Source organism: Photinus pyralis, unplaced genomic scaffold (assembly GCF_008802855.1).
Source record: "Photinus pyralis isolate 1611_PpyrPB1 unplaced genomic scaffold, Ppyr1.3 Ppyr1.4_LG1, whole genome shotgun sequence".
Taxonomy (NCBI): Eukaryota; Metazoa; Arthropoda; class Insecta; order Coleoptera; family Lampyridae; genus Photinus; species Photinus pyralis.
Window position 1 is genome coordinate 3,405,172 of NW_022170249.1, and position 24,440 is coordinate 3,429,611.

Sequence of the window (24,440 nt, forward strand, 5' to 3'; positions counted from 1 at the left end):
CAGGTATATTCTGACGGTTTATAACAATGATTTTTCTGTTTGTTTCAGGTTCTATCATCGTGTGGACCCATAAGCGTGTCGTTTTTTACGGTAGTAGTCTTTTTCGGTTCTTTTTATCTAATCAATTTGATGCTGGCTGTGGTAGCTCTTAGTTACGAAGAAGAAGCGGAAATTACTCAAGAGGTACGTATTATTCTACTTTCTTTCACATCTGCTTTTGTACATTGAGAAAGGTTAATTATATGTCGGTGTATGGCAATACTTAACCTACATCCGTTAGCATCCATTTAGCTGACTGGATTATTTTGAAAAGGTTGTGCTAGAAACATGTAAAATAAGCAAGGTCTCCATTGCTCTACAGATATGTAACTGTTTAGAAACGTCGTGGGGTTTTTCTCATGTGGCGGAATGTTTTCTGTGACGCGTTGGGCAAAAGCTTCCCAGTTGGCTCTGGAAAATTCCTTTTTATAGACCAGGGTTTCAGTTATTGAGTGGATCTGTATTTGGTCGGAGCCCAGCCTGCAAAATGACGTCTGTAAGTCGTCAATTATTGGTGATTTTTGGCGTAAGGGACGTCTATTAATCACGTAATATAAACGTAATCGCGTCAAAATGTCACATCCCAAATGACGTCAGAATAATAACGTATTAAGGACGTGCCATTCATACGTCTTAATAACGTACATTAAAGACGTTATAAATATGTGAGTTGATTACGTTACACCTGACGTCATTTAGAACCTTTATTTTGATATATCGCTAATAGGCCTAGTGGAAAAGAGCAAGTCAAATAAGGTGAATATCAGAATTTCCCTTTTTCACATCAATCAATGAATGTTACGCGCCGCGCTAGTTTAACCTTAGGGTGTTTACGTAAGTACGTTGGTATTTCATTAAAACACCCAAATGTTCATAATTGTATAGTGAAACATCACATACAACTTGTAGCGTAATCTTAAAAAGTGAAAACTTACATGTACTGAATAAAAATAAAACTACCGGGTGATTCATTAGAAGTGATGATCGCTTGAATTTCGCGCGTAAGGTTTTAGTATTTTTTGCTTTATTAGATTGACGGTTTGAATTTCGTTAGTAATTTTTTTCTGACATGACTGTCATTTAAGAAACCAGTGCCGCCGTTAATTGTTGTGTGACATTTGCGGTTTATTACATTTTCCATTTTGAACAATTTTTAGAGTTGATGCACTAAAATATGTAAGAAACGTGACTGTGTCTAGTGTTAGTTTATAATTTGTGGTAAAACAGAAGCAGTATTTGTAGATTATAAATAAGTAAACGATTTACTGAAAGCATGATGATACACGATACACCACTGCAATTAAATAAAAGATCATCAGTTAGTACCAACTTCATAATTTATTTGATTTGCGGGAAATTCAAATTGTCCTCACTTCTAATGAATCACCCGGTATAAACTGTGTAATAATGGAAACGAAGCCCACTTGTGCTCTTTGTAAGGAAATACCATGCATTTGCAAACGATATTTTCTATTGGCCAGATTCCCAAGTCATTTGACCTTTTTAATACAAAAATATTGAAGAATGATGGTGGGCCAGCTAGCTCCGTTAGCCAAATAGTTAACAGCGTAGACAGATATGCTCTTACTCAGGGTAGTAGGTAAGTGAATTAAAAACTTTGACAACAATTTATTATAAAAGGTTCCAAGTAAATCCCCGCTACTAATACTTACTGGTGCTTCGATTCAAGTCTTTCAGGCGCCACCTAATTCCACTAACAATTTTATCTCGAGCCACCAGATTAGGAAAGGTAAAAAAATTGAAGGTACGGCACCGCTAACGATAAATGGTGTCGACAACCACAGGGTCCTGGTGTAACCAAAAATAACTTCTACGAAGGTAACAAAGCTTGTGCTGCAGGTATATTTCTCATGATCTACGTTCGGCTGCCCTTAAAATTTTAATGATTCTACGGGATGTTTTACAGCACACTCATCTGCAGTAGGTCGATTATTTCCCCGGATTCAGCTGAATATTAACCCCCTTGCAAAGGCTCTCTTAGTCAGAGAGTACACAAATGAAAAGAATTGGATACGTCCCAAATGACTTCAAAATACTATATGGTCGGTCTTTGTTCCCGATTTGAAATGCTTGAGTTTTCCGTATTAAAAGTCCATTTCGGAAAAAATTGTAACCGAACGTCCAAAAACAAATTGTCGGCACAACGGGTAATCGATTGATTAAAGATGCTACCGCTAATTATTAAATCAATTCGACCATTGGAAAATATATCAAACACCCATATTCGGGAATCGAACACGACCGATTCTATTGCACGTTGCTGGAAGACGCCACAAGTTTCGAAATTTTACCCAAGCCAAAGCTACGGATAGTTATTCTCTGACAAATAGTAGGGCAGTATTTGATATAAGGTAATTTAATGGTTAACATAAAAAAAGCAAAACAAACTAAATGTCCTCTAACAACAAGAAGAAAAGTTAAATCGGAGAGGCAAATACAGAAATGCAAAAGTAAATAGAAATTGGTCGCATTCAATGACGAGAAAATTTAGAAAATATACAGGTGGAAATTGAAAGATGGACAGAAATGTTAATATTATTTTAAAACTGTTATAAGTTGGGTACGATGTTGACCCAATATATAATCCAAATTTTCGACCTCGGGTACCGAACGCAACATAGTCAAATATACAAAAAACCGCGAAATTTTCGATTTTTTCTGTTTTTGACGATCTTAATCCTGAAGGACCAGTTTGTCGAAAATAACTAATGAATACGTTTTGAAAGTAGACTAAATTTGCTATAATTTGGGACCACGATCGTTCCTATAGACTTAATAGTTTTCGAGATAATGCTTTTCAAAGTTTATAGATTTTTCCAAAATTTTTAGCAATATTTTGTTGTTCTGTAATGCTGTAAAAGAAAACAGAGGTATAAATGATATTCCATATAAGTATATTATTTTCCCGGACGGGCCCGGTTGAGCATCCTCGATTTCCTCACTTGAATGGTTTGGGGCTGCATTGTCAATGTTTTATGTAAAATCTCTCCACAATACATCCTCTACCATTTCTAGATCAGACAGATCATCGCTTTCTGGGGAATCGATCTATCAATATCTGGCACATTATCGCACGATACCGCTGCAGTGGTTGCATACTGAGGAGCACCTCAGCTCCGCCTTCCGGCAGCTTCACACGTTCCCACAACCCTTCTTGCAACCGCACGAAATCATTCGCAACAGGTTTTGCGGGGCATCGTTCCTCGTCATCAGTTTGGGGACTAGGCCTTGTGTGGTGGAGATTCAGTTCGTACCGGAGCTCGTCACGGTTCTGGGAGTCGGGGTTGCCACCATACAAAGCTTCTCGTCAGGTGTAGAAGTGGCGTTGAGGAAAACCGCAGCCTTCCTTTCGAGGTCCGGATTCTTTTGTATAGTGGACACTATTTTCATTTTCCCCTGGCCGAAAAAGCAGGATCACATCCACTGAATGTATGAATGAATAAAAAAAGCTTCGGTTTTGATGTGCATTTTGAGGAGGTGATGTCTGAAAAGATTACATCGGCAGCTTTGCTTCTTCCACACTTCTTGAAAAAAGTTTTACGTCGGTGTGAGATTCCAGTGAGGATTACCAACAAGTCGATGTCCTCACCAGTGACCAACACTACATCATAAGAAGAAGCAGCAGTGATAACAGTAGTGATAATGAGCATGTCAGCATCGTCCTCTGCCTGCAGTACTCAGATGTCGTGGTTTCCCATTTTTGTTTTTAGCAAGTTGATGTACCGAATTTTGTTTTTGTCGTTTGACAAGAGATTTTCTTGAGAAACCCAAGGTATGGTTTTTTCATCAAAGATTATTTCCGGAGATGAATGTGATTTGGCTCTGCAAACACGCTCAAAGCTCTTCGTACCTTTTTTTCCAATAGCCGTTGGATATCCATCGAAAACTATTGCCACATTGGAGCCATATTGAGTCGTGATGTACCGCGAGTGCACCTGTCAGATATCGAACCAAATAATTTTCGAGACCACACAACTTTGTGGAGAAGAAAACCTACATCGATTACTACAAATTTGGTGTTCTTGGCATCAGTGTAAATCAGAATAGAAACGTCACCCACAAAAATTGCGAAAGATTTTCGAATTCGAAAAATTGACAATCTTTGAAAAGCATTATCTCAGAATCTATTAGATCTATACAAACGGATGTGGATTTAAATTATATCAAATTTGGTCTGCTTTGAAAACTTATTGAACAGTTACTGGCGAAAAACGGGACCTTCGGGGTTAAAACCGTCAAAACCTGAAAATATTCCGGTTTTGAGTATATTTGACGATGTTGCGTTCGCCGCTCGATGTCGAAAACTTGGATTATACATTGGGTTAACAACATAAGCAATCCCACAAAAAATCAGAACTACCGGATTTGACGCATTGTACCCCCCTATTTTCAGAAACAAGGTTACTGGACTACAATAATAACGCGCCAAAATTAGCAGTTAAAACGTCATCGAAAAATGATGTTCGATAACGAACCGAAAACACTTGAGTTATGACGGCATGTTTGGGGCACGTTAAATAATGACCAATATATGACGCCATAAAAGTCGTATCTGACGTCAGTTTGCAGGCTGGGAGGGAAGGAGGTTTTTTTATGAGGAGACGTTTGCGGCGTATGCCACAGGAGTTAACGGTACCGACGACGAAATCCATGATTGTGGAATTAGGAGATGACCATGTATGGAGTGGAAAGCGCTACCACGTTTCTGGAGAAGGGTGCCCATGTTCTTCGGTTAAGGAATGCTTGGTCGATTGCATGGATGACCTCTGAACGGCGGCGGTTATGGTAATGATTCGTACAAGGGATTGTATTGTATTCTATGGATTGTAGGATTACGGTCGACATTGCGGATCACACAGGAGAAACATGGAGGTTTAGGGGTGTGAGTTTGGGGTTTGGGACCGGACAGTTGAGTAAAGGACACGTTGGGATCACCGAAAAGGTGTTGGAGTTTCTTGGAGATCAAAAGCAACAGGGAGTTTGGTTTCAATAAGGACTGTATGGTTGTAGTAGCATTTTAGGTTTTTAAGGAGGAGGTTAAATGTGAGGATGGAGTTATAGAGTTGCTTTTAGGAGGTGATTGCGTGATGCTTTCGTATTTCTTCCTTGAATGGCTTTTGACTTGTTATGAGATCCTTGTTTATCTACTGGCGTCCTCTTACGGAGGTTGCGCCTAGTATTCCGCGCTCATTCCGCCGCGAGGCTCGCCCTCGTGGGAGTTTGCTGTGTTAAGGTTATTACCGGGGCGTAACAACTTCAGTTTAGCACAGATATACGTAGTTTAGGCGCCTGGGACAGTCCATTTAGTCGTCTAAAACTAAAATATTTTGTATGAAACGGTCTCATAGGATTAGGATGACCATTATGAATTCCGAAACAGTAATCGACCCAAACTTATCATTGCCCACCGTGTATATTACGGCGCTGGACAAATTAACGTGAACAATATAATATAACTTTAGATGACAAAAAAGTAATTGGCGTTTTACCTAATTTGATATGATGAAAAGTCGTTACACGAATCTAGCAGAGTAAAATCAAGTAAATTCTTGCTCAAGTCTTTAGCTCCATTAAATTAATTATTCTGTGTGGGAATTCTATGCATGCTAGAATGACTGCAAGATCTCCTAAGTGTCAGGTTACGTGAAGCGATCTAAGTTTAATCGTTTCCAAGTCTGCTGCAAATTTCATATCTCGTTTCCATTTTGATAAATTAGCGAAAGCCACAGTTTCACCATTACGTAATAAACGAGAAATGTGCTGTGATTAAAGACGATGTATGTTTCAGGAACGAAAAAAGGATCTCGTGGATCACCGTGAAGACTCCACGTTTAGTTTCGATCCTTCGCATATTAACGTAAAAAAATTATCTAAGCACAAGTTGAAAAAAATCGACGCACGAAAGGGTGTTTTATTAGCTTCATATTCACGAAAGAAGACTCGGCGAAGAAAACGGCCGAAAACTAACAGTAATGGAGGGGGCGGCGGCGGTAATAATAGCGGGTCTATATGTTCTCCAAAGCAAGAGGAATCGAATTCTCCAACTCCAACAAAGCAACGTAGGTCGGTTACCCCAAGTCCTAGTCCCAGTCCTCATCATAATCGTGGTTCGCCGACAACTCAAGCACTCTCATTAGCTCTTCCAGTCAAACACGTACAACTTTCAGAAACAAAGTGTCCCGAAACACTTTACCCTTCCAATAGGCTCGGTACGAAGTATTGTTTATTCTATCAGCTTGATAATCTCACTTTAAACGCATGCCTCTTTAATATTTTCCTAGGAATTTAATAGACCTGAGTGCATGAATAGATAGCATTTGCCACAAAGTGAACCACGAAAGTTTCAATTACATTTACCTCATTTTACATAAGCATGTGAAACCGGGAAGACACTTAAATAAATTAGAACTTTATTTAATAACGGTAGTTCTCTTGTTGAATGTAGCAGCTCCATTACGGCCCGGTTTACATAGTCGACAAACAAGTAGTAATAGCGAGGGTAATAATCGTGAATCTTCATTTGATGATTCGGGGGTGGTGGACGATCACGAAGAAGCAGATGCTACCTCTGAAGATGCCGCAACTCACACTCCAAACGTTATAAGAGTAGGTATTAAATTCGAAACGATCTCTATAAATTTTCGTCCGTTTTTAGCACCAAAAAATAGATGTTACTCCAGTTACGTTAACTTTGAGTCCTAAACAAATTAAAGTAATTAAGTGTAATGGGGTTGGAACCTGTAAGAAAAAGAATCATAACGTGTATAGTTTACCTGCAGATTATCTATCCCACATCGTTGTTATAGGTAAGTGCTTTCGTGCTCCCTAATAGAATTGCAGGGAGCTTGTCTATGCAAAATTTTGCATTACGCTATTTTGTTGCAGATGATATACCTGATCGCAATTGTTCGTGCTGTGAACAATGCTGCATAAATTATACAAGTTGGCTTCAATTTCAGCAGGGGCTTTATCAAATTGTACGAGATCCTTTGTTCGAACTTTTTATTACCGTATGCATTGTACTTAATACAATGTTCTTAGCATTAGAACATCACGGTATGAGCGAATCCGTGCACAGAGCGCTCGATGTCGGAAACAAAGTAAGTACAATAAACGTGAATAAATTCCACATTCCGCTCGTAGCACTGAAAACGATTTATCGAAAACACATCAATTTTTTGTTGCATTCGAAGTAAATTACAGGGCGACGGACTGTAAACGTACTTTAAACTAAAGTTACACATCATTGTCATATAGCGCATAGGTAATATTTAAGTTGTCGTTATAAGCTATTTGCATTGATGGTTATTTTGGTATTGGACATTTTAGCAGTTTTCAAATACCTACGATTACGGAAAAACGTACGTAAACTAATTTTCTTTCTTTCAATAATGCGGACTACAACTTTGTAAAGCCTGCACGTTTCTTGCCGTGGTTTCGATTATTTCTTCTGTATTAGTTTATGAATTTCTTATATTGCCGGACTCGCAACTAAAACGTTAAAATCTATTGAATGGTAGCAATTTTATCTACGTCCAATTTAAAGTTAAGCAGCTTATATTGCTACACTAACGTCTACGTAATCAATAGCTGTCAAGTTGCGTCGTCAGAATATAACGGTTACTTTCTCTCAGTTGGTTTTGTTGTATACCTCGGCTAACTGCTTCGACTCAAAAAAGGATACTTCAAAATAGGAAAATAACACACAGTTAGGTAATCTTATTACTTTAGTAAATAAACAGTTCGAGATTTAAATAAATTAAACAAATATAGCAAACGAGCTCCTGGGTATGGCTATAGCATGTTAGTTTTACTTTTATTTAAAGTGTATATGTATCAAATTTCATTTAAATCTCTCCATAAATAAGAAAGTTTGCAATTCGGTCTGTAAATGGTCGAGTGCACAAAGGGCACTGTGAATACTGATCGATTAGGCTCAAATTTTGGAATTGCGTTTTATACGGCTAAAGCTATGGGCATATTGAATTTCATTCAATTCGGTTCATAACTAACGGAGATGTCAAAAGGGCCTACTTTATTATTTGGGCTACATTGCCAATTCACGAACTCCGATCTACAAATTTGATAAAGGATCCACCTGCAAAATTTCATCGTAATCGGTCCATTCGTTTATGAGTGATCGTGCTAACGGACGGACAGACACTGCAAAATTATAAACTCGGTAGGAGCTCGTTAATAACGCAGCAGCTTCCTCAAAAGGAAATAGATTAACGTCACACTGCATCAAGAAAATCTATTGCACTTTTCCAACGTATATTTTACATTCAAATACCGTAACAACAAACAATTTGCGCTGAAAAAGTGATTATATCAAACAACAAACTTTGGTGTGCTAAAAGGAAGCAAGATGAAAAAATCAATAACGTTACTAAACCGAACAACCTAAGTCAAGCGTTCGATTTGACATGTTCTTACAAGATTTACAATGGGAATAATATAATTAAATGAGTACTTGGAAGTAATTGCGCAAAATCCATAGTGAAAGAAAAATTCCTTTCCCTACGCCTCTTCGTTTTCGAGCATTGATTATTCATTGTTTCTAAAAATGTTGATCAGTTTCTTCTAGTTTCTGGTGCATTCTTGCGTTCGTAATGCCAAATTGAATTGCCATAATGCCATCCTTCTCAGAGCGGTGACCAATTTATCTTCGTTAGTTGATTGCCTCTCGTTTTCTTTCTTTTTCCGTTTATTCCGTTCTCTTCTGCCAAAAATCGTGGTGTCTTCAGTTTTTGTTCGTTCGTTGGTCGGTTTTCCAAGTATATGTTAAAAATCCATCGGATATCTTATATGCGGTGAGAGATGCTCCCATTAGCAGTTGGCGCATTTCGGAGCGTTCGCGGTTTTGTGCGCTCATGCGTGCTGTGTTCTGCACCACAGTTCATGCATCGTGTGGCAGTTGCGTTGAGCGTATCAGAACAGCTGGCATCTGTGGCACCGAATCACTTCTGTTTTGATGCGGAGACTTCCCACTTGTACGTAGAAGAATTCAAGTTTAATAAAATCCACTTTTAGGTAATCTTTACGCAACTTTGCGAGAACAGGGGTGCTAGATATCTTTTTTTCATCAGGGACACCCTGATTTTCTGCGATTTCCTCTTAGTTGGTCTCGGTCATGATTCTTCTGATCACTACTTTTAAATAGTTTTCACTCCGTTCTTTAAAAGTTCAAATAGTTGCCTGTAATCGTTTTCCGTTGGGGATTCGCCTTAGCCAGTTAGATGGCTTTTTTTGTATCTTATTCCATTTCCATTTTCCCATAGGATCAGAGGTTCTGAGTTTTGTTTATTATTTTTCGTCTTCGGGATACTTTTGTCGTTATCGTTGTCTTAAGTTTGGTTTTAATTTCAATGTCGTCCTCGTCGTTTTCGTCACTCAGTGTTCATTTAGAACAGATTTAAGGCGGCCGCTAACATTAAGGAAATATAATATCCAACAATAACAAGGAAATGCATAATAATAAGGAAATGTGTACAATATTAAGAACATTGTTAAGGTTGACGTATCAACTTTTACTGCATACTAACATAATTGATATAGGTTAAGGAAAATAAATCTGTTACGTATTAGGATTTATAAGCCTAACGGTCCACTCACACCGACGCGGGAATGTGAGAGCAAAACGGATGTGGAATATGCTTGTACAGCGGAATATGTAAGTATGCATAGTGATGCATAACCCGCTGTAGAAATATATCCCGCATCCATCCCGCGTCGGTTTGAGTGGACCTTAACGCTCTCAGTATCTCGAACTTGTTTCCAGCTGTCGTCATCGTCGTTTCGTAATTTTCATCGTCGTTGCACCTTTTGGTGGTTGTCATTGTTGCCGATTTGTCCTTGTTGCTTTTGCCGTTATCGTTGCTAGTCCTCATTTTGTTTGTTCTTCCGCAATTGTTTTCACGGCATTTTTGATTTCTTCAATGAAGAATCTGATGTCGTAGCCGGTATCTAGTCTGCATAAGAACTGTGGTCGTATGTATATAACCCGTCGAAACGCACGAACCGCTCACAAAACTCACGCGTATGACAAAAAAATCGACACAGGGAGAAGAACGTCATCGAGAGATAATCAGAACTGCTTAGAAATTATGAAGGCGATAAAACGCTACCATCCCTACCTTAAAGACCGCCGATTTAGAGCCAATCACTTGTGTGAATAAACAAGACGAAGGAAGATCGGAGTTAATTAATGAGCTGACCACGTCTTCTACTGATATTCACCGTAGACGTGGGGCATCGCACCAGAGAAGTAACCAACTAACGAACCGCCTGTCAGTTTCAGATAGTGAACTAATATTAATTATGAACTCAACCGCACCGACTACGTTCCCATGCCCACATTCCCGCGTCGTCGGTTTGAGTGGACCTTTACTGCGTGCGAACCGCTGCTCCCGTCGTGGAAGTACACTGTCGGAACGGGTAAAGCATAATCAACTGACCAACAGGCACGCACCCTCATCGAAGCCTGACAAGAAAACCTCGCAAGGATCCTCTCTAGAATCTAGTCGATCGCCAGAGGAAATTCATATAAGAGTAGCTACAACGTGCCAAATGGACGCACATTGTCCGTACCACAACACGCCAACAGCGGGACATCTGGGGGCCGAGAGGGCCTCTCGAGTTACCTCGCAAGGTTACTTTTTCCCCTTTGTGTGGACGACGATGACCTTCAGTGAGTTTAGACCACGCTTGAACCTCACATCTGGCGCGTCACGTGACTGTCTCGCATAGGTGGCTCCGTATCTACTAATCTTATTTCTCCGAGAATAACGGGCGTTTTGGAATGTGACGCAAAAACTATCCCGCGCCATGGTTTTACAAAGCTCTCCTTCACTATGTTGGAGAAGGCGTCATCCTTATCTACATATTCGCCATTAGGATATATTTAGATTCGAAGGATTGAAACACGTTTGACCTTGAGCCCGAAAACAATACACCCTTTGTTTTAAAACTCGATAATGTTGTTTGAGCTGAGAATAATGCTTTATTTCACCTTGAATTTTGCTCTCTATTTTATCTTCAATTCTCCCTCTAGTTCACCTTCAAGTGGGATTTTCAGTCACATTGGAATCGCCGCGTCTACGTTTGACCTTCGGTGACCTTGATTTTGCTTTAATTCAGGAAAGAATGCTCGTCTACGACCTTTACTGACATGCAGTTCAGGGAGAAACGCGTGTATATTTAACCTTCAATGACTTTGGTTTATCGTTTAGACAACAACCACGATCGACTGACCTTCAGTGACATTGAGCTCAGGAACGAATTCCACCGCTTGACCTTCAGTGACTTTGGTTTTTAGTTTAGACCACGATCTAACGACCTTCACTATTAGTAATCCCAATTTCACCAAGGCCAAGTATCACGTAAGTGAACCAGAGTGTGCCTGATCATATCGGGTATACAAGCATTTCACCGATCATTCGTTAAATTTCTAGATAACCATGATACATTCCGTGAATTTCAATTAATAGTAATATTCGTTAGCATGAACGTAAACTTAAGTGTGCGTTTATAATGAACGTATACGTAAGAAATACATAAAACGTAAACATTTCGCAAAGTTGAACTGTATAGAAACATACGAAGGTGTTTACAATGAACGTAATTTTTACGTACGTATATGTAAGCGTTATGTAAGTCTTGGGCATAGTCGCAAAGGTTGAAAATGTTTCAAAGTTACGTATTTATTATGGTTTATTGTAAACAGCGAAGTAAATTTACGGAAACGATACGGATATGTACGAGTTACGGTTTATGAAATATTTACCTATACGTTTATTTAAACGCACACTAACGTAAGCATTTGCGTAAACGTAGGATTGTTTGAAGTAATGTAATCTTACAAATAAGAACATACAATTATCATAACTATGTTGCGTATTACCTCCGTTGGCCCTGTATGCTACGTAATTCCCATTACCTACCACAAAAGGTTTCCACAATATGTATTATTTACTCTATTTTTAGGTATTTACTTCCATTTTCACCTTAGAATGTACAATGAAACTGATGGCGCTCAGCAAGGACTTTTTTAAGAATGGATGGAATATTTTCGATCTAATTATAGTATCCGCAAGTGTCCTAGATTTAATTTTCGAGCTTGTCGACGGGCTGTCGGTGCTTCGAGGCTTGCGATTGGTAACGACCGTGCCTTTACATGCGAATAGTAATTAACGTAAGAATTATTTTCAGTTGCGCGTTCTTAAATTAGCGCAATCGTGGATAACTATGAAAGTTTTATTAAGTATTATCATTAGTACAATCGGTGCTTTAGGAAACCTAACTTTCGTTTTAGTAATTGTTATATACATATTTGCTGTGATAGGAATGCAACTTTTTTCGAAGGATTATACGCCTGAAAAATTTTATCCGGATCCCGTTCCGAGGAAAGTATTCAATTTCAACTCCTAACAGCGGAAACGTTTTAATGTTTTATTGTTACAGGTGGAACTTTACCGATTTTTTCCATTCGTTTATGATGATTTTTCGGATATTGTGCGGCGAGTGGATCGAGCCTCTTTGGGACTGCATGCGAGCAGAAACGACAGAAGTAAAGTTAAAGAACCAAATTAAAAGTAAATCAATTTATACTTGTTTTTCTCTCTATTTGTAGGGCCCGGGCACTTGCTTCGCAGTATTTCTACCAACGCTCGTTATGGGAAATTTTATGGTGCTTAATTTGTTCTTGGCGTTGCTGCTCAATAGTTTTAATTCGGAAGAGCTCAAAAGTCGTAAAGAGGTACATATTCACGTATTTTGCATGAATTTTATTGGATTTCTTATTATTATTATTCTTATTTTAATAAAGTTTGTTTATAAGAGTTCAGAATTATTTTTCTTTTTATTTGCGATTATAAAGCACCCTTTCTTGTCCACTTTATTACAAGAACAGTTAAGCTTCGTTTGACCTAACTAAATAAAAGGCATTCCCGAATCACGAAAGCCGTATCCCAGCATACCGATGGATGAGGAAAAAGATGAGCGATTAATGCATAGTAATTGTTGAGAATATGACAAAACATTCATAGCGGCAACACTGTTTTATGTATTATATATATATCTGTGGTAGTAGTACTTGTCCGTTGTCCGTGTAAATGTCGACACGTCAATTCTTGTTCTTGATACGTTGTTTTATTATTACGTTTATTTGCTTACGATTATAACATTATTTATAAATAAATAATGTTTATAATAAATGCTACAAGAGGTTATGGGCCCAGGCTGCATTGAAACTGCGTGAAGCTGAGTGATACCTGTGAATCGTGATACCTACAGCACGTGCTCACTGCTCGGTATAACCTATAAAAAAAAAAGCGTTTGGTTTTGTAAGATTTATCATCCATCGGTGAAGAGATGGATTTTAAGATCAAGATTGAAAAGTTAGAAGGGGCCAGAAACTGGAGTAAGTGGCGTCGGCAAATAGAGCTGCTGTTAAGACACCATGAAGTACTTGACTTGGTAAATGGTACAAGGACTTTGCCAGTGGCACCTGTGGATGAGGCGTCTGTTGCTGATCAAACTAAGTATGGGGTCGAATTAAAAGCATTCAAAAAGGACGATGCTTTGGCTCAATTAACCTTGATGACTGCAATGAATGAGACCAATATTGATCTTACTGTCTCATGTGATACAGCAAAATCAGTTTGGGACAAGCTAATTTCAATATATGAACAAAGTTCAAGTCAACGAGTGGACAGACTTCTAGAGAGTTTCTTCAGCTGTGAAAAAGATGCATCCGAAGATATCACGACGTATATCGCTCGTCTTCAGCGCAACTTCAGTGAATTAAATGAAGAAATGAAAAGCTTGGTGAACACTGTGCTCCCAGATCTATTGTTAATGAGTCGCATTATGTCCACGTTACCGAAAGACTACTTCGAATTTAAAAGTGTGTGGGAATCGGTGCCTTTGCAAGATAGGACAGTAAACAAACTAACTGAACGATTGAGGCTTATAGAAATGCGTTTGCCTTCAAGGAAAGACGATTGTACCGCGCTAGTCGCTAAAGGTGGTAAAGATAGTGAGAAATTTGATAAGGAAAAATGGCGGAAGTGTTATAAGTGCCGCAAGGTTGGTCATCGTGCGAAAAACTGTCCCAGAAGAGCGGGAGATTCAAAATTACAAGTGGAGAAATCTGCAAAACCGACCGGGGAAGCATTTGCGTGTTTTTCCGGGTGTAGAAATCCCAACAATAATTGGATTGCTGATTCTGGCGCGTCAGTGCATATGACCATGAAAAGAAAGTATTTTCTTACTTACAAATCTTTTGCTATTCAAAAACCGGTACAAGTTGGAAATGGTCAAGTTATTTATGCATACGGGCAAGGCAAGGTGAACGTCGAAATGAAAATTAATGGTGTTTGGGTACCAAACTATTTAGAAAATGTTTGGTATGTGCCAGAAATAGGACGTAACTTACTTTCAATCGGGGAAACAATAAACAAAGGCTTCGAGTTTCGAGCAAACGGTAACAGGTGTGAATTTGTAAAACACGGAACTGTACGATTAAGTGGTGAAAAAACAATTAAAGGTCTATATGAACTAAACATGCGGGTTCGCTTACCAGCAGCTGTTCAAAAAGTTTTTGTTGCATCATCAACAGATACTCTACAATTATGGCACGAAAGGCTAGGCCATCAGAATAAACGTCATGTCAAGACGTATTTACAGCGCCACGGCTGTGTTGTTAAAGGTGGTACGGAGTTCTGTGACGGGTGTGTTTTCGGAAAACAAAAACGTGCAAGTTTCGGTACAAGGATGAACAAATCTGCATCAGCAGGAGACCTAATTCATGCAGATGTGTGTGGTCCTATGCAGGAGAGTTCTCTGGGTGGTGCGAGGTACTTTGTCTGTTTTAAGGACGATTATACAAAATATAGACGAGTATTTTTCCTTACGTTAAAATCTGAAGTGGTTGAATGCTTTAAAACATTTGTGAATGAAGCATTTACGTTAGGGCATGTAATCAAAGAACTTTTATGTGATGGAGGTAAAGAATTCGACAACAATAATATGAAGTCGTTTCTGAACTCTAAGGGTATTAATCTCCGTGTTACTATGCCTTAATACGCCTGAACAAAATGGCTCCGCAGAACGTGAGAATCGTACACTTGTAGAAAGCGCTAGAAGCATGATTCATGCAAGGGATTTGCCGATTAGGCTGTGGGCTGAGGCTGTAAATACGGCTTGTTATATTTTAAATCATACGGGCCCCACTCAATTTGAAAAACCTCCGTATGAATTGTGGTACGGGAGAGATGCTGTTCAACCCGAGGTTCAACCAAACCATTTGAAGATATTCGGTACCAAGTGCTTTGTGCATGTGCCTAAACCAAACCGAAGAAAATGGGATAAAAAGGGTATTCCTGGATATTTTGTTGGTTACTGTGGTGTAAAGGATGGATATCGTGTATGGATCGAGTCACGCCAAAAAGTTATGCTAAGTCGCGATATAATTTTTTCAAAAGAGGAGATTCTGGAAAATGCTCAAGATGTGACGACACCTGAAATCCATGGCAACGAAGTGACCATTGTTTCGAGTAAGAAGTATCCGTCACCGAATGAAAATGTGGTATCTCAAAATTGTCAAGGGGAAGAATCCGCTGTGGACGAAGTCACAGAGGTCGAAGCACAAGAAGAGGATTCCATTAGTGAAGGCATCGTTATGGAGGAAGCACCTGGACAAGATGCGGAGGAAGTAGCGGTTCAAAAGATCGTTACGGACGAAATATCTGCTCGAAGACAATGTAAAAAGCCAGCATACCTTAACGATTATGTGTTGTTTGCGGAACATTCGCCACCGCACTCGTTTGCCACAGCAATGAACTCTGACCATTGCGAGGAATGGAAACACGCCATGAAAGAAGAAATCGCTTCACTTCAGGAAAATAATACATGGGATCTAGTTCAATTACCACCAGGCAAGAAATCTGTGGGAAGTCGATGGGTTTTAACGATAAAAACCAAACCAGATGGAAAACAGCATCGTTTTAAAGCCAGACTTGTTGCAAAAGGCTATGCACAAAGGGTTGGCGTCGATTTTACTGAAACTTTCAGCCCAGTAGCCAGGTTCGATACAGTTCGAACGTTGTTGAGTGTGGCAGCTTCGGAAAAATTGTACACAAAACAATTTGATATAAAGACTGCGTTCCTTTACGGCAAATTGGAGGAAGAGGTGTATATGAAGCAGCCGGAAGGGTTTGAAGACGGCACTACAAAAGTGTGTAAACTCAACAAGAGCATCTACGGTCTAAAACAGTCTCCACGCTGTTGGAACAAACGTCTAATGAACTTTATGTTACACAAGCAACAGTTTAAACAAAGTAAAGCCGATCCTTGTTTATTCATTAAAGGGACTGTCAAATCAAAGGTCCTGGTTGCAATCTATGTTGACGATGGGATCGTAGTCGGAAACAACAAAGAAACCGTAAATGGTTTCATCGATGATCTGAAAGTGGAGTTCCAAATAACGGAAGATGATCTTAGTTGCTTCTTAGGTATGCAGATATCGAATTTATCTAACGGGTCTATCTTTGTAGGTCAGGAAAGCTATGTCAGTCACATTTTGCAGCGTTTTGGTATGGAGAATTGCAACTCTGTATCAACGCCATGTGAGAAAATTGCACAGCTGTTCGAATCTGATCCTAAATTAGATGAGAAGGTGCCGTATCGTGATGCAGTAGGCAGTCTCATGTACTTGAGCATTGCAACAAGACCCGACATCGCATATGCTGTTAACAAGGTATCCGAATCGTTAGAAAATCCGACGTTTTCAAATTGGCAAGCCGTCAAAAGGATATTCAGGTACCTAAAAGGATCTGCGAACGTGGGCATTGTATACAAGCCAAAGTAGAAGGCTGGTGAACTAGAAGCGTACAGCGATGCAGACTTTGCCGGCGATCATAAAACTAGACTATCAAGATCGGGTGCTGTGTGCAAGTATGCAGGCGGTGCGATAACTTGGGCCAGTCGAAAGCAAAGGAGTGTAGCTTTGTCCACCACAGAATCCGAATATATTGCTGCAAGTGAATGTGTTAAAGAAATCGTGTGGCTAAAGGAACTACTAAGTGAGATTATAGAACTGCAAGGTGTTCCGTGCCTCCAAATCGACAATGCCAGTGCGGTAAAACTCGTCAAAAACCCGGAATTCCATAAACGAACGAAACATGTCGATATAAGATACCATTTCATCAGACAAAAATACGAAGACGGCGAAATCACAGTACGTCATGTGGAAGGAGAGCATCAACTTGCCGATATATTGACAAAAGCACTACCACGTCCTAGATTTGAAGATTTGCGAATGAGGTTAGGAGTGTTACCGGTACAGGGTGTGACAAAAGTTTTGGGAGGAAGTGTTGAGAATATGACAAAACATTCATAGCGGCAACACTGTTTTATGTATTATATATATATATATATCTGTGGTAGTAGTACTTGTCCGTTGTCCGTGTAAATGTCGACACGTCAATTCTTGTTCTTGATACGTTGTTTTATTATTACGTTTATTTTCTTACGATTATAACATTATTTATAAATAAATAATGTTTATAATAAATGCTACAAGAGTAATTAATGCGAACCAAGTTTGTGATTTCCTTAAAATGATGATGAATTTCTACAATTCAATTCATTAACGATGCAGCTGGCTACTACGAGGCAAACCTTCTACGACGCAAACTCGAAGTGCTCAACACCCGATTCCACGAGGACTACACTTATACCTTCTTGTTTCTCGAAATATCACTCGATTCACAAGCCACTTCCCCGATTTCGTTTAATTCGCACGAACTCCACCATTTGAAATCCGTCTAAATATCTATCTTAATATGTCTATCCACGATAATTCACAACTTTCGTCTCCATGCCGTATGCCCAACGACCACTCTTTTTCGTAGCTCTGGCTTCTACCATGATCCTAGCTTGTGCAATGCCGGCAGTCACAAAACGTCGTCCCTTGCAGCAATACGTAGCCGCTACCTATTCTTATGGCGATCAGATACAGGAGCCTATCCATATGTTTAGCAGTAGCTTCCTTGTCTAGCCCATATGTCCCATATGTCCGCCGCATACATCATGATTGACGCCAGTAGATTAAACAAAGGCCACTCTCTTCGGCAGGAGTCAACTTAGTACCACTGCTGATTTATTTTTTTTGTCCACAATATATCAGACGTGATCGACAAATGTCAAGTTTCTGGCGATAACCACGCCCAAGATCGTAATGGATCTCTCGTCCCTGATTGCCTCGTCCAATATGTCTACGCTTACCGCCAACGTCATCATGGCGACACTGGTTTTATCAGTCAGCTCTCTGTTATTCATCTAGTTCGCTATTTCTCCGACAGTACGTTTCATACGTAAGTACCAACGCCATCCCCACCTTGCGATCATACGCCGTAAACTGCGAGGTCGTCGGAAAACCCGATGACCTCAACACCCCGTCGTGCATCGCGTTCCACATTGTATAGGACCTAGGACAGACCCCCGTGGATCCATGTGCTCGAGTTTGCTTACCCCTATCTCCGTTACAATTCCCTGGACTGTGATACGACGATTATGCATTTCGGCTTGTAGAGGGTCTGTCTGAACGTGGTTCCCTGTCCACCGATTTGCGCCTATATTTGAAGCAGTGGTACCACTCCTTTATCCGTGAGGTGTTTAGGGAATCGTCCCTGAAAACATGTTGAACTTTCCGAATGGTTTCCACTTGCGTATCGCCAAGATAGCGATTGCATTGATACAATGTCGCTTTTCTGTCCTTTACGAAAACTGAAATCCGGAAATATTGTTGATCGGCTATAAATCCGGAGGTCGGGTGTTCGAACCTGAGTTCAGGTGAATTTTTCACCTGTGGCAGAGATGGGAATTACCTTAAACCAGTTCCGAGCATTCTCCTGGCTACTCCGAATTAGGTTTTCCTGCAGTTTTTCTAATTCGTAAGGTAAATACCGGAGTAGTATAGAACAACTTAACACCTTCTGCAGAGGCACCTCTAAAAAGCATTATGCGGGTCACTCTGTAATTGGGCGCGAGCCTGTTGAGGACCCAGAACAAGAGAGGGATAATAAATAAATAAATACACGTCTTCACACGTAGGCCGACTGCCAGCAACTTACGCTATGCAAAAATTCACGACGCATGAATGTCCCCTCCACATCTCCACCAAAGAAAGTTTCCAGCGCTTCATTGGTTTACACGGTAAAATCTATGGTTCGATACTTTTTGAACACTAACTATTCTCTTTCGAGGTATACGATATTAATATTGTACATGCTTCGGCCCTTCCCTGCTTCCGTGGATACCGTCCTACACGTCTAGGAACCTTTGAATGTCATTTCTCTTTGCACGAGAAGAAGCGCTTTAACCTCTCGCACCTTACATATTCATGTACCATACTCGCTGGTTGTATGGGTTCTTCATATCTAACTAATGGCACTGGTGCAGCTTCCTGTGGACATCCCAGCTTTATACTACGCTCGACTGTTGTGTTTACCAGTTTTAATATAGAAACCCGGTTTTCGAAAAAAAAATGTTCCCAGCTATATGTCATACGATGGATGGTGGTATGTCATTGTTAAATACCGATTTCATGTCAAGTTGCCGTCGTGTTTTTATGCTTATCACCGCTTGATCAATGGCATCCCGATATCTCTGCCTAGTTTTCCACTTGTATGCCGGCCTGTGTCTTTTTGGTCCAGTCGTGGTAGTCAAGCACATTGCAGCATATCGGACGCTTCCCTACCGACAAGCGCCTGTTTGGAATATCCTTCCACAAAACTGGTGACGCGATTTTTCTGGGAGAGATGCTTTATCGCTTGGTTTAATTCCGCCTCACTCTGTACCACGTTCAGGCTCTAGCTTGTTTCAATTCTATGTCTCACATTTCGCGTTATTTTTATGCTCAGCATCGAACCGAATCCAGTCCGTATTTGATTACGTGGGTACAGTCCTGGATATGCGACGGCTCGCCATCATTCGTTTCCATCTCCCATGTTCTTAACCGATTTTCCGATAGCGTGTCACAATCGGCAAGTTCCCATACCATTCCTTTCTGGAGCAGTTTCTCTGTTGCAAAGATGGTGTCATGGTGCTTTTCCGTTGGCACCAACGAAGGTAGGTTTGCTTTTGTTTACAAATGACATCGTGTTCTGTCTTCAACAGCTGATTTCGATTGTAATGTGGGGTATTTTTATATAACAACAAGGGAAATCGCTAAAAATGGGAGCTAATTGTTGGTCAGAACTCATTATTAACATGCGACAAATCTACTGTAAACTCACCGTTCATTAGAAACGTCCTTCTGTAATCTACGCATAAGAGGTTGGCATGGCAGCATTCACTCTGACTGGTCGTCTTTCGCGCTCAAGGGTCATGTAAACAAATATCGCGACTGCTTAACCGCGATCCTCGCTAATTAATTAAGTAACTCACCGGGGGGCGTTAGCCCCGAGCTGTCACTAAGCTCTCCTGAATCTCCGAACACTCCGGTTGGCGATTGGGGTTGAATGCGTCGTTGGAGATGGCTTCCTGAAGGGTTAAGATGGAGCTCAGACCTATTTGGGAAAGGGTTACGCCGCGCTAGGACCCTCGGCCAATAGATCAGTAACGTCGATCTATGTCACTCACTGCCCTACCTGGGAATGACATCTAGGTCGAGCTCACCCCAGAACTGTTTGTGTTAACAATGAGGCCTTTATGTTTCGTATTGGGTCGACACCATGATCTACTCGAGCGAGTAGATCACTCAGCGGTATAATCAACGGGAGCTACCCGCGGGACCGCGTCATAGGCACATGCACATAATACACTCTAAAAGCCTAGGTATATTATCCGGATATCTGCCAGGGGTTTTACCATAGCCCAACAACAATGCACGATGGCCTGCACAATACACTCACCACCTACACGTGGGAGACACTCACCACCAACACGTGGGAGACACTCACATTAATGGGCTATTACACCAAACTCACTAATACGTCCGATGCTCTACTTAGCATCCCTTATACGATCGTGACCAGAGCGCGTACGCAACTTAACTGCCTTAACACGATCCTTTAAGACCCATATGTGCAGAATGCGCATACTTGACCAGTCAGCTTGCCACATTTATCAAATAGGGGTTGCGTTGACATTTAGTTTTTCGTTATTAAGGACTACCCTAAAATATGGTTCTTACACGATTATTAGCGTTTGTTTGAGCACACATCGAACAGCTCCACCTCAGTGCCTCATTTTCAGGTAACCTCAATTGCTATTTCCAGTCATAAGTGTGTAGACATTTCCATAATCCAGTTTGGAAAAGTCCCCACCAGCAAAAATTCTAAGACTTTCTGGCGGATTCTTGCACGGAATCGTACTCCTGCAGCGTATGTGTGTATGATTTTAGTGATGGACATAATTTTACAAAGATTTGACAAAGACAGCGATGTGAAACCTTCGTCAATGGATTTGTACGAGTTCAAGGACCAGTGCTATTGAATATGAGCCGGAATAAAAGTCGTGTTTTCGAATGCGAGCTTCCCTTATTGGAAATCGTATACGATTCTTTGTATCTTGTTTATGTTTGCAATGAGGGGACATTCGATATATCTAGGATGGGGGGGGGGGCATACGGACGACTCAAACAGATGCGTTTGTAACTCAAATTTGGATGTAAAGGTAATCTTTCTTGGACTTTCGGTTCGCGGCAAGTTTGCTTATTACGTTATTAGCTAATACCCATTCAGGCGAGATAATCTTATACGAGTTTAAGCCAAATCTTGGCATAAATATATGTCATATGGTCCTTGTGGATCGGCTGCGAATGTCGTGGAATTAACAAACTTGGATCTTCAGCCGCGATTTACTAACAGATTCACAGTTTAACGACCTATAGTACTTATGTTCACTTGATGTTATGTTGTGTATTGAACCAGTTGACTGAAATTTAGACACTAAATTCTTAATTGCAGCTTCTGATTATTATTTCTATCTCCAAAGAGATTAAAAGTAACTAATTTACGTATAAAAGTACCAATCACGTTTTTTTTTATAGGAAGTAGGAGATGAATCAAACATAGCGAAAAGTTTCGAAAGGATCCAAGCGCTTATACAACAACGACGTCGGAAACGTGCCTTAGCTCGAGAACTTCGTCAAAACGAAAGTAATTCACGTTTGGAACAGATCGTTCGAGAAGTTATGCAAAGACAGGCCGAAGAGAGAGAATTTACTAAGGGTGCGTATTGTTTGTTTAAAATTTCCATTCCATCTTACAGTAAAAACGCAACGTCTGCTTAGGAATACACACAAAGGCTTACCAGGAAACTTTAATTGGTTTTCCTCCGGACAAGATTTACAATCGGAGCTATCAGGAGGCGATGAATAGGCCAATCTCTTTAATCAGTTACGATAAAGGGGAATTTAAAGTGAGTATCTCAATTAGTTGCGGTTGTCCCTCACGCAAATATTTCTTAATTCTCACAAAACGAACTTTTATAATATAAACTCAGCACGATGATTAATTATATAGGAACTCAACTTCAGAAATAAGATATTTCTGGAGATGAATTCATTTTGACGAAACGTATTAATTCGCAATATCAAAGCATCGTTCTCTTCAAACTAGAAGGGAACGTTTGTTTTTAATGTCTGCGATACTGGGAAGTTGTAAATAATTAAGTCCACTTCATATAAAATGTTGCATGTTAGGTTCATTGATTGCTTTTTATCGGCCATTGTTGCAGACGTGGAAAAACGCATTCCGAAATTAACTATTGGGTATTTCTACGAACGGCAGTTGTTTGTTGATGATTTGTATCACTTCAAAAGCATCATCAACCGATATGAAGAACAGTAAGACTTTTCAAATTTCAAATTTGACCTACCTACGTCTCTATTTTTCGTACCTATTGTATGATCGTCATAATTGGCCTATTTTTCTTGTCTTCTGCTATTTACATGCTTTTGTCCCCGATATACCCTTTTCTTTTACAGTGATTGAATGTTTTCTATATCTAATTTTTAAATAATTCCATAGATGGGGCTGTTTATTACTGTTTTTTAAAGTCACTAGATATGACTTTACTGTTTTTGAATCTTGTCTGTTTCTTCCAACTCAATTTCGTCTAGCTCAATCAGGAATATTCGTCTTCTTGTAAGATTAAAATTGTTCGTAGAAATGCGCTAACAAATTAAAATGTCTATCCGGTGTTAGCCTCAGTTATTCTCAATACTTGGTTTGGTTCTATTAGGCGATTGATTTTCATAAACCTGCCATACCTGATACCTCCCGCTCTATCCACGAACACTGATCTCTTTATTTGCATATTTATAGTACATTATCGCGGTGTATATAGTTCGATAATATCTTAAAGCTTAAAAATATCCCAGAGTAGTGTGTATTCCCGAAAAAAGCTATTGCCATGGTTCAAAGTTAGACCCGCACATGGTGTAAATTTGAACCATATCTGCAATTATACAGTGTGATATATTATATAATGTATTACACCTCTTAACATTTTTTCATCATTTGTGAAATTATTATTTTGTTGTATTATGGTGCTTATAAGTTATATTGTTCACTAAACTGATTTTGTGACAGGCGTAACAAGTGAAAAACTCTCTTTTGTTTTTGTTTAAATTTCCACAGTTACTGCGATTGGTTTCAAAAACATTACTGCAGCTTTAATTTTTAAGGTAATTATAATATATTTGATATCATTGTAAAGAAAATTTCAAGCTCTTTAAGAATATTACAGCAAAAAGTAACCGTTTTATTTAAAAAAATTAATTTGTTTTTTGGTGCTCTTTTATTTTTACATCACTTGATTTTTTTACTATGTTGCTTTTTCAGAAATTAAAAGTAGAGTATGTAACCGGCTGGTTACTTTTCACCTCTTCTTACCGTTTCTTTCTCAAACTATTTTATTTAGGGGTGGTTCTTCTTACATAAAATAATTGTTGTTGGGCGCCGGCTAGCTTCAGTCGATGATCCTTTCTGGCCTCGAGGAAATGGGAAAGGATGTATGAATAAAAATCAATAGTCTTTATTGAAACCTATTACGGCCTTTTTCTCTTAGAGAATCACCTTTTTGCTGTAAATTACACACGTCAAAAGAAATGGGGGTTGTGGCGGTACGTTCCTGTAAAAGTAGGGTTAACTCATTCATTCACAAAAATTCACTGCATAGAAAGGATAGTCTGCCTTTATTACGTTAGTCAAAAATCAAAATATTTACTCTAAAACCGCCGAGTACAGAAAGAAACTTAATTCTTGTTTCATAAATTGGTATACAATTAGATCGAAAATCAAAACAAACTGCTGTAAATGCGTGTAGTAACTCTTCCAGGCTCGAGTCATTAAAATGAAAGCAAACAG

General features: G+C 39.6%; 1 protein-coding gene across 3 annotated transcripts in view; it reads left to right on the forward strand.

Moving 5' to 3' along the window:
* The window catches only part of LOC116174469 (sodium channel protein 60E-like), an 81,815-nt gene extending 59,076 nt beyond the window's left edge, over positions 1–22,739 (forward strand). The window contains exons 5-15 of one of the 3 annotated variants that reach the window (XM_031492404.1): positions 49–183; positions 5,849–6,269; positions 6,509–6,666; positions 6,716–6,866; positions 6,946–7,160; positions 12,046–12,216; positions 12,271–12,464; positions 12,523–12,628; positions 12,692–12,817; positions 22,118–22,298; positions 22,361–22,739. In XM_031492404.1, coding sequence (XP_031348264.1) covers positions 49–183; positions 5,849–6,269; positions 6,509–6,666; positions 6,716–6,866; positions 6,946–7,160; positions 12,046–12,216; positions 12,271–12,464; positions 12,523–12,628; positions 12,692–12,817; positions 22,118–22,298; positions 22,361–22,566 — 2,064 coding nt within the window. In that variant the 3' untranslated portion in view covers positions 22,567–22,739. Of the gene's footprint in view, positions 1–48; positions 184–5,848; positions 6,270–6,505; positions 6,667–6,715; positions 6,867–6,945; positions 7,161–12,045; positions 12,217–12,270; positions 12,465–12,522; positions 12,634–12,691; positions 12,818–22,117; positions 22,299–22,360 lie in introns of those variants that run through there. The other 2 variants (XM_031492411.1, XM_031492417.1) reach the window with 2 other exon arrangements.
* Positions 22,740–24,440: the final 1,701 nt, after the last annotated feature.